The sequence below is a fragment of the Pongo abelii genome, chromosome 16, assembly GCF_028885655.2.
Source record: "Pongo abelii isolate AG06213 chromosome 16, NHGRI_mPonAbe1-v2.0_pri, whole genome shotgun sequence".
Taxonomy (NCBI): domain Eukaryota; kingdom Metazoa; phylum Chordata; class Mammalia; order Primates; family Hominidae; genus Pongo; species Pongo abelii.
In genome coordinates this window covers 24,534,721-24,545,241 of record NC_072001.2, presented here as the reverse complement: position 1 = coordinate 24,545,241, position 10,521 = coordinate 24,534,721, and the positions used below count along the sequence as shown (strand labels likewise).

At 51.0% G+C, this 10,521-nt stretch overlaps 1 protein-coding gene across 3 annotated transcripts; it reads right to left on the bottom strand.

Moving 5' to 3' along the window:
- Positions 1-741: 741 nt before the first annotated feature.
- LOC129050311 (golgin subfamily A member 6-like protein 26) lies at positions 742-9,572 on the bottom strand. Of its 3 annotated transcripts, none has more exons than XM_054532197.1 (10): positions 8,908-9,572; positions 7,150-7,278; positions 6,323-6,352; positions 6,008-6,058; positions 5,826-5,919; positions 5,624-5,730; positions 4,193-4,251; positions 3,721-3,862; positions 1,946-3,085; positions 742-1,288 (listed from the first exon to the last, which is right to left on the bottom strand). In XM_054532197.1, exons 1-10 carry the CDS (start codon positions 9,457-9,459, stop codon positions 1,226-1,228), a joined length of 2,367 nt encoding a protein of 788 aa, XP_054388172.1. In that variant the 5' UTR covers positions 9,460-9,572; the 3' UTR covers positions 742-1,225. The 3 variants fall into 3 exon arrangements, with proteins under 3 accessions (XP_054388172.1, XP_054388173.1, XP_054388174.1); XM_054532198.1 differs by having other exon boundaries at positions 1,946-3,082; XM_054532199.1 differs by lacking the exon at positions 6,323-6,352.
- Positions 9,573-10,521: the final 949 nt, after the last annotated feature.

Below are 10,521 nucleotides of genomic sequence, written 5' to 3'. Positions count from 1 at the left end.
GCCTGGAAAACATGGTGAAATCCTGTCTCTATTAAAGGTATACAAAAAAATTAGCCAGGCATGGTGGCACACGCCTGTAATCCCAGCTACTTGGGAAGCTGAGGCAGGAGAATTGCTTGAACCCAGGAGGCAGAAGTTACAGTGAGCAGAGATCGTGCCACCGCACTAGCACCTGGGCAACAGAGCGAGACTCCATCTCAAAAACAACAAAAAAAGGACAGATGGAGGTTTTCAACTTTCACTAAAGGCAGAGGAGCTTGTGACAGATTCGCCTCCCCACAAGAGCAGTTAGAAAAACTGGACAAAAGTGTGCCCTGCCCCCAATCAAAAACAATTGTTGAAAGGTAACTGAAAACCTCAGCCAGAACTTGAGTGACCATGCCTAGGAGGTGACCCTGACAGTCTGTGGTGCTTTTCCCACATTTGGTGATTGGTCAACAGTAGAGGGCTAAGAGGCTAAGAAACTGAGTATGAAGTAGTACTTAAGGGGCTGGAGAGCCTACCTGAATGTTTGGCACTCTCACAGGGCTGAAATGATCTAATGAGAATTTGGGTCCCAGGAAGGAGATGGGACCTCGGTGGGGACCCTGGAAGGGCCACCCCTAGGAGTCCAAATGAATAAAACATAGACCAGCCATCATAAAACCTAAAACTTGCTTTGAACCAGCTTAGTCCCAAACTAGATGAAGGCGATGTGCCCTTACTCCAGTTGTGTGCCATAAAGTCAAAGTCAATACTCTCTGGAGGCAGAACAAAGTTTATTAGGAATGCCATAAGACAACACAAGACTAAACGAGAAAGACCAAGAAAAAACACAATAGAAACATACATGTAAGGAAGAACTTTTTTTTTTTTTTTGAGACGGAGTCTCGCTCTGTCACCCAGGCTTGAGTGCAGTGGCACGATCTCAGCTCACTGCAACGTCTGCCTCGCAGGTTCAAGCGATTCTCCTGCCTCAGCCTCCCAAGTAGCTGGGATTACAGGCACGCGCCACCATGCCCGGCTAATTTTTGTATTGGCCAGGCTGGTCTTGAACCCCTAACCTCAGGTCATCCATTCACCTCGGTCTCCCAAGTTGCTGGGATTACAGGCATGAGCCACCGTGCCTGGCTAGTATTTTGCCACAATTTAAAATAAATAAATGTTTTTTTTCAGGTTTGTGCTCAGACTCTATTCTAAACAGTCACGTGGCAGCTTACTCTTCTCCAGGCCTTGCTGCCGGCTTTTACATGTTTATTGTTTGTGCGTTCTTGTCATCTGCTCGGTAGATGGCAGCTTCCAGGTGCTCCTAAGGGGCCAGGAAAGAGAGTGAGAAGGCACGGAGGTTGCCAGGTCATCCCGCTTGGGGCCCCGCCCTCATCACCTCCCTCAACCGGGTCTCCTGCAACTCTTGGTGGGCCACCTCGGCCACCGCTTCGCCCTGAGCTTCCTGCTGCTGCAGCTGGGCAGTGCCTCCTTCTCAGAGGCCAGCTGCTGATAGGTGGCCACACACTGCTGCAGGTGACCCAGGTAATGGTCTCGCTGCTGCTGCAGACTCTGAGCCTCTTGGCTCTTCAGCTCCACCTGCAGGATAGGCGTCAGGGTAGGTAGTGGCTGGCTTCCAGATTCTGGGCCCATAAACAGGGTGGCGAGGGCACTGCGGGGCTCTGTCGCCTGCCCAGGCCCCTTGCCCTGGCCCCTTCCTCCAGGCCTAAATGACTACCTCCCTTGCCTAGAGGCCCATGCCTCCCTCCCCAGCCTCAAATCTCACACCCTTCTTCCCACCATTTAAACTGTAGGCCACAGACTGGTGGAAAAGCAGAGGGAGCCAACCACCATCTGCTAAGTTGTGGTGAGGTCGTTCTGTATGATCTCGAGGGTTTCCACGCACCTTCGTCTGCTCCCCCCAGAGCTCGGCCTTCCGCCCCAGCTCCCCCAGCCTCTCCTCCAGCTCCTGCAGCCTCACCTCCAGTTCCTGCATCTTCTCCTCCTGGTGCCGCAGCCTCACTTCCTGCTCCCACATCTTCTCCTCCTGCCTCCGCATCTTCTCCTCCTGTTCCTGCATCATCTCCTCCTGCTCACGTATCTTCTCCTCCTGCTCTTGCATCGTATCTTTCTGCTTCTGCACCTTCTCCTCCTGCCTCCACATCTTCTCCTCCTGCTCCCGTATCTTTTCCTCCTGCTCGTGCATCTTCTCCTTCTGCCTCCACATCTTCTCCTGCTCCCGTATCTTCTCCTCCTGCCTCCATATCTTCTCCTCCTGCTCCTGCCTCTTCTCCTCCTCCCGTATCTTCTCCTGCTCGTGCATCTTCTCCTCCTGCCTCCACATCTTCTCCTCCTGCTCGTGCATCTTCTCTTCCTGCTCCCGTATCTTCTCCTCCTGCCTCCCCATCTTCTCCTCCTGCTCCCGTATCTTCTCCTCCTGCCTCCACATCTTCTTCTCCTGCTCCCATATCTTCTCCTCCTGCCTCCACATCTTCTCCTCCTGCTCCCGTATCTTCTCCTCCTGCTGGTGCATCTTCTCCTTCTGCCTCCACATCTCCTCCTGCTCCCGTATCTTCTCCTCCTGCCTCCACATCTTCTCCTCCTGCTCCTGCCTCTTCTCCTCCTCCCATATCTTCTCCTGCTCATGCATCTTCTCCTCCTGCCTCCACATCTTCTCCTCCTGCTCCTGTATCTTCTCCTCCTGCTTGTGTATCTTCTCCTCCTGCCTCCACATCTTCTCCTCCTGCTCCTGCCTCTTCTCCTGCTCGCATATCTTCTCCTGCTCCTGCCTCTTCTCCTCCTCCTCCCATATCTTTTCCTGCTCATGTATCTTCTCCTCCAGCTCCCGTATCTTCTCCTCCTTCTCTCGCATCATCTCCTCCTGCCTCCGCATCTTCTCCTCCTGCTCCCGTATCTTCTCCTCCTGCTCTTGTATCTTCTCCTCCCGCTCCCGTATCTTCTCCTCCCGCTCCTGTATCTTCTCCTCCTGGCTCCACATCTTCTCCTCCTGTTGCTGGTTCAGGCGGTTCCACAACTCGTTCTCTTCCACCTGGGCTTGGAGCTTTGCTGACACACTCTGCAGCTCCTTACCCAGGTGGTCAGCCTCCGCCTGCAGCTGCTGCTGGAATAGTGAAAGTGTTGGTTTGAACCTCAGAAGGAAACAGACTCATGAGCTAGCCATATAAATGTAATCTATAGGCCAGGCACGGGGGCTCATGCCTGTAATCCCAGCACTTTGGGAGGCTGAGGTGGGTGGATCACGAGGTCAGGAGATGGAGACCATCCCGGTTAACACGGTGAAACCCCGTCTCTACTAAAAATACAAAAAATTAGCCGGGTGTGGTGGCAGGCACCTGTAGTCCCAGCTACTTGGGAGGCTGAGGCAGGAGCATGGCGTGAACCCGGGGGACGGAGCTTGCAGTGAGCCAAGATTGTGCCACTGCACTCTGGCCTGGGCAAAAGAGTGAGACTCCAACTCAAAATAAATAAATAAATAAATGTAATCTATAAAATAATGGTTTTCATCCAGTATCCTTTAAAAAAATATTTTAAGCACTAACTCTGAGATTCTGATTCCCCAGGCAGGGCCCCAATTTGTACATTTTTAGCACACTCTAGAGGATTCTATGGTGGGACCAGAACAGGAACCCAAATTTTCCAGCTCTTGGCGGGAGCCTCCCCATACCCTGCATGATCCCTAGACCATGGTCCCAGCTGGGTGGGGCTCCCACAACCCCCGGGGCTGCAGCCGCTCACCTGTGGCAGCAGGAGCTTGGCCCTCTCCAGCTTCCTTTTTAGCTCCTTTACGTTGAGCTGGATCTCAGACTTTTCAGATTCTACAAGTCGAAGTTTTTCTTGTAGTTTGGCATTTTTCTCCTTCAGCTCCTCATCGGTTATGCTATGGCCAGAGGCAGTAGAGAAAGGAATGAACGAAGAACAGAAAGGACCGCTTTGGTGATCAACCCTCTACTTTCAGCCCACAACCACAGAACCGTGGCACTGGAAGGGACCCCAGGAATTAAAGGTCACAGGTGGCAGGCCAGAGAGAAGACATGAGTTGCCTGAGGCTACCCCATGAGTCAGTGGCACAGCCGGAACTAGAGCTTCCCTGTGCACACATGAAAACCTGTAGGAGCCTCTCCCCATGCTCACCTGTACCCCCCACCTCCCAGCACACCACCCACGCTAAGGGCCCCCAGACCTCCCATTCCACCTTCCCCCATCCTACGTGTTCCTGTACAGTTCCAGACTCAGGGTGTCCCTCTCCTTTGTTAACTCCTCGATGTACTGCAAATAGAGAAAGGTTAAGTCAAGACAGAGCAGGCAGAGGAGTAGCTGGACGACCAGGAACAACAGCTACTGTGACTACTCCACAGTAACACTCCCTCACTCTCAATCACACCTGACATGTTCTCAAGGCATTTCCAAGCCCATGGTCTCATTTGTTTTTCATTTGTTTGTTTGTTTGTTTGTTTTGGCAGAGTTTCATTCTTGCTACCCTGACTGGAGTGCAATGGCATAATCTCGGCTCACCACAACCTCCCCCTCCTGGGTCCAAGTGATTCTCCTGCCTCAGCTTCCCGAGTAGCTGGGATTACAGGCGTGTGCCACCACACCCGGCTAATTTTGTATTTTTAGTAGAGATGGAGTTTCTTCATGTTGGTCAGTCTAGTCTTGAACTCCTGACCTCAGGTGACCCACCCACCTCGGCCTCCCAAAGTGCTGGCATTACAGGCATAAGCAAGAGCACCCGGCCCTCATTTGTTTTTCAAAGAACTCAGTGAAGGTGGAAGGGACAGGGAAAGAGACTGAATTTAGGGCTGGCTAACAGGGGCCCAGAGAGATCAGATAATATTGCTATTGTTATTATTCTTATTACTACCACTGTTGGAACCTTTATTGAGTGCTTCACCAGGCACTATGCTAATAATCCTATTTAATCCTCATAACCTCCATAGGAGATGGTTACCATTATTATCTCTATTGTGTAGATGAAAAACATGTGGTATTAAAGGTTAAGTGCTGCCTAAGATCACCTACAGCTGGGATTTCAACACCCAGGTATATCTGATTCTCTAAGCCCATTCTTTCGCTGGAGGTAGGGGCACAGTTAAGAAGGAGGAAATTAATCCTTTGTCGAATTTTTGAAAGGGTGATACGTTCGCATAGTCCAAAACTCAGAAAGTCCAGAAGGGAAATATCTCCCCCCCACACTGTGCCTCTATCCTGAGTTTTTTTTATGAATCCTTACAAACATGTTTTATGTATATTACCATAATATGTACACACACACACATATATACCTGCTCCCTCTCTCCACACAAATAATAACATACTCAAGATACTCTTCTGTACCTTTATGGTAAAAGTACCCTAACCGCCACTTAGGACTTGGCCAAGGCCACAGCCAAGGATGGGCAGGGCGGGCACTTGGCCTCTGAGTTCTATGTCCAGTGCTCACTCCCCACAATGCTCCCCAGCTCATCTGCAGCAGCCCACTCAGCCCCAGTCTGCCTCTAACAACCACACACAAAAGCAGCAAGAAATGGCAATGCTGCCTTCAGGGCAGGACACCTCCATCCTACAGAAGGGAACTTTAGGCTCACTCCTCCATCTGCGAAGCTGGGCTCCCAGTGTATGGGGCAGTGGTTGGACTCACCTTATCCGCCTTCTCCTTCTGTGTAGTGACGGCAGAGAGAGCCTGCTCTAACTCTCCTGCAAACTTCCATGAATCATGCAGGCGGCCGATCAGATCCCTGGCCTCTCCTGGAATGAGAGACATTCAGATGTGGCCCAAAGGACTCCCCCTAAAGGCCTGTCAAAGTGCCAGGTTCAAGGATGATGGGGTGCCAGATTCCCACCTTCCAACTGTTTGAGAGCTTGCTGGCTGTAATAGAGTGCCGTCTGAAGCTCGGTTTTCTGACATGTAAGGATTCGTATGGTATGAACCTGGGCCTTTGGGAGAAAAGACAAGCAAATGCTGAAAGAGAAGCAAAGAAACATTCCCCAGAGGACAGGAGGGAACTTCACACCCTCCACTCACCTCTAGCTCCCTCCTTAGAGCTTCCTGATGTTGGTAGTTTGCCTTCTTTTCCTATAGAAAGAGGAAGACAGAGCTCTTGCTAGGAGGAGGCAGAGATGGCACAGCAAGAGACATGCCCCCAGAATGGCACCACTGCCCCAGGACAGGCCCACCCATGGGACCAGTTCATCAGGGACCCTGTGGGGATGGGGTGGAATAAGGGGGGTGAGCCTTCTTCCCCAGGCTAGGAGTGGGGGAGATGAGACTGGGGCCTCTACATCTGAGTGCCCCCAAACCCAGCGGTCATGTCATGAGCAAACAAAGAAATCGCGTTACTTCTTCCAGCTGAGCTCGGTTCTGTTGTTTCTGTGGGGAGAGTCAAAGGAAGGTGACTGAGGGTGGCCTCCTTGACTCTATTCCCCAGGCCAGGAAGCAGTAGGCAGGGGTCAGGAATGGATTTAAAAGGCACAGTTCTCAGACCCAATGGGAACACAAACTGGTAAACTCTCCTCAACTCCCAAAGAAGAAGGATTTGGGTCTTTGTTGGTTTTTGCCCACAGCCACGGAACTCAAAGTCTGAAACTAGATTCTCTTGAAAAGACAGTAACAGAAACCTTCAGAGATGGAGTGTGAGAAAAGCCCACCCTTCTGCCAGCTTGTGATTTAGAAAGGTGGATTCATTCAGCAAACATTGAGCACATACGAGCCAGGGACAGTTCCTCACAGTGGGGATAGAGGTTAGAAAAGGCAGACAGGAGTCCTTGGCCCTGAGATTTCCATTCTAGTGGGCCTTTAACTGTCAGGCTCTCAGAGCTAACAGAAACCTCTGATACTCTCTAACTCTACCTCAGCAAATGCAAGCCCAAGAAGGAGAGTTTACAGCAGGCCCTGGACTAGGGATTAACATAAAAACACAATGACAAATCTCATTTAAACTTCACAAATACAAGTAAAACAATACCACTCCTGTTTTACAGATGTGAAAAGAGAGGCCCAAAGAGCTCAAGCAATTTGCCCTAAATCATATCCCTAGCAGATGGAGAGGTAGGATTCAAATCCAGAATTCTTAACCAGTACCTGGCAGTTCTTCCACAATCTTAACAATTACCCTCCACCACCCCTTGGGCCCGCTGTCCCCCGGAGCCTGGCCAGCCAAGACTCACATTCTCAGGTGAGTGGCAACCATCAGAAGTGGTTGTCTCAGAGTTAGTGCCATTATTTATTTTCTTCTTTTTGGTGTCGCTTGCTCCTGCACCAACACTAGGGTTGGTCTGGGCATGATGGTCTCTCAACTGTGGAAAGGAAGAGCAGTGATACTCATGAGAACTACAAGCTCCTACAGTCACATCCTGCTTTACAGTTTATACTAAATACTCTTATAGACCATCTGATTTAATGCCACCAACTGTAGGAAATGTTGTCACAATCACTTAGTGACTGAGAGAGATTGATACCATGGCTGAAAAAAAAGGCAGTAATGGAACTTAAACTCAGTTTTCTGACTCTGAGCTCTGGGATTTTGCCACAAATCAGCAGCTGCCAGGGACCAAAACCAGAGGCAGAGGTAGAAAAGCAAATATTAAGTAGGCAGGAACTGTACACCCTCACACGTCTGTTAGTGTTAAGAAGTACACCAGTACCTCTCAAACCTTTACATCAATGTATCCTCATGGCAGAAGGCAGCCTTTCTGTTAAATCCGGGAATTTAGCAGAAAGAGGACAACCCAAGCCTCATTTCAGAGAGAAGTTTTGTATACTCTTATAAATCTATGTGACTTTCATCCCTAAGTACATTAATGTTTCATCTCTCAATAGAATCAAGGGAAACTGATGCTTCAGAAAGATGCCCCATATTTATCCTGTGGCACTCAAAGTACCCCAGGTTGAGATGAGATGAGGAAGACTCAAGCTGTCAAGTCCAGTTTCCCAAGATCTGTTCCACAGAAGATAAGCAGATCTCACTCCAGAAACCAGTGACTGAGGGGCACTCTGGTCCCAGAACAATGGAGAATTCAAATCTGAGGTGCAGAACTCAGAAAAAATGTTAAAGTCTCTCTGGAGAGTAGAAGCCTGGGAGAAAATCCAACCCAACCCGTTCTCCCATTGCCACCCAGAGACACTGTCAACATGTGGAGCTCATGGGGGAGGTGTAGGCTTTTCACACTGTCAACGTCTGTGGCAAGGAAGTCAGACAGCCTGAAACCTCTCTCTTCTAGGTCCCATGGTCCCCATTCCCCTTCCAGCTGGAAACCTGTGCTGCAACCAGAGGAAACAGAAGTGGGCAAGAACACTTAGGGGACTGGGTCCTAAGACCAAAGGCCGGTCTCGTGGTAGTAATGACAGTTTGTAGAGGGACTGTGACATCACTACATTCCACTCCTCGGTGCAGTGGCGGGGGTGGGGGGAACACATGAGTGCAATGCCCAAGTTGCCGCTTTGAGACTGGGGAGGGGGGTCACAAAATTGGGACCCAGATCCTTGGAGATGTGACCCCAAAGAGCCCCGGGAGGTCAGGCTTGGGGCGGCAGGAGGTGAGGGCCAAGTAAGGAACAAGGAGCCCCAGGAGTCACGTCCCCAAAGTCACCCTGTGGCAACTGGTGAGGGCAGGTTCTGGGGCACCCAGGTCCTTGGAGATGTGAGCCCAAAGAGCCCAGGGAGGTCGGGTTTGGGGTAGCAGGAGGTAAGGGCAGAGTATGGAGTTGGAAGCCCCGGGAGTCACCTGCTCAAAGTCACCCTGGGGTGCCAGGCAGGGCAGGGGCAGGACTCATGTGGGGGTTGGGCTGACTGACAAGATTTTGGTGTGGGGATCCCAGAGGTACTGGGGGGGGCCCAGCCCGGTGTGCCTCGGGAGTGGCACAGACTGGCAGCAGTTCGGCTGTCAGAGGGAGCCTCAACTTGGGTTGGGGTGCTGGTGCGTTTACCTTTTCCTTGGCCTCGGCCAATTTGTTCTGTCGGGTTTCTTTGTACATCGTGGGTTGGGTAGGGAGGTGCGGGTGGGTAGGGGGGTGGGGATGGGTAGGGAGGTCGGGGTGGGTAGGGAGGTGGGGGTGTGTAGGGAGGTGGGGGTAGGTAGGGAGGTGGGGGTGTGCAGGGAGGTGGGGGTGTGTAGGGAGGTGGGGGTGGGTAGGGGGGCTGGGATGGGTAGGGAGGTCGGGATGGGTAGGGAGGTCGGGGTGGGTAGGGAGGTGGGGGTGTGTAGGGAGGTGGGGGTGGGTAGGGAGGTGGGGCTGTGTAGGGAGGTGGGGGTGTGTAGGGAGGTGGGGGTGTGTAGGGAGGTGGGGGTGTGTAGGGAGGTGGGGGTGTGTAGGGAGGTGGGGGTGTGTAGGGAGGTGGGGGTGGGTAGGAAGGTGGGGGTGGGTAGGGAGGTGGGGATGGGTAGGGAGGTGGGGATGGGTAGGGAGGTGGGGGTGGGTAGGGAGGTGGGGATGGGTAGGGAGGTGGGGATTGTCAGGGAGGTGGGGTTGGGGCCACATCAGCACGATCCAGGTGAGGACAACTATACACCTCCAGTCACCTCTACGTCGCTGTGTGACTGAGCCAGAGGAGGCGTAACCAGGGCTGCACTAGAATGCAGAATAGGGGCGTGGCCTTAATGCTTGAAGCCCATTGGCCAATGAGAAAGATGAAAGGAAAAGGAGGTGTGGCCAGACAGCAGCGTGTCATGAAGGACCTGTGTTGTCACAAGGAAAGCTGCCCTTGCAACTGCTGTCCCCGCCCACTCCAGGAGAGGGGCGGGGCTGGCTTTCACTTGAAAAACTTTAAAACTTTATTACCTCAATTGAGGTACAAATCCTATTAAAATGGAAATTTTATAGTGTGCTTGATGATTGATAAAGCAGACTTTAGTATCCAACATTCCAATAAGATAAAGTAATCACAATGTTTTCTCTTTTTTAGAAAAACTTTCTCTTATTCTCCTACATTAGTGTTAAGTTTAAAAAAAAAAAAAACAAGAAACATGTCTAATATCTTTAAAAACACAAAGCTTTTGAGCCCGGCGTGATGGCTCATGCCTGTAATCCCAGCACTTTGGGAGGCTGGGGTGGGTGGATCACCCGAATTCAGGAGTTCAAGACCAGACTGGCCAACATGATGAAACCCTGTCTCTACTAAAAATACAAAAGTAGCTGGGCATGGTGGCAGGTGCCTGTAATCCCAGCTACTTGGGAGGCTGAGGCAGGAGAATCCCTTGAACCTGTGAGGCAGAGGTTGCAGTGAGACAAAATCATGCCACTGCACTTCAGCCTGGGTTACAGAATGAGACTCTGTCTCTAAATATATACGTACACACACACACACACACACACACACACACACACACACACAAAGCTTTCTGTTTAATAAGCACTCAAAGTTCTTTACAGGGTTAAAGCAAATACAGGACCCTTCTAATGTAAGGCTAAATGGTAAGTGATGGGGGAGAGAAAAAGGACATAAATAACTCCCACTCTCATGAGGTTAATCACTAAATCCTATTTTTCTAGAATCACCTGGCCTCTAAGCCCTGAAAATGAAACTGAATTTCTCACTAGATA

Bases quoted from the DNA above. Each gene is read 5' to 3' on its own strand.
- LOC129050311 (XM_054532197.1), bottom strand. From the start codon at position 9,459: ATGTGGCCCCAACCCCACCTCCCTGACAATCCCCACCTCCCTACCCAT. The intron at 6,353-7,149 runs GTGAGTCTTGGC...CTCTCCCCACAG, and splicing joins GTTGCCACTCACCTGAGAAT to AAACAACAGAACCGAGCTCA. The intron at 4,252-5,623 runs GTGAGTCCAACC...CTCTATTTGCAG, and splicing joins AGAAGGAGAAGGCGGATAAG to TACATCGAGGAGTTAACAAA.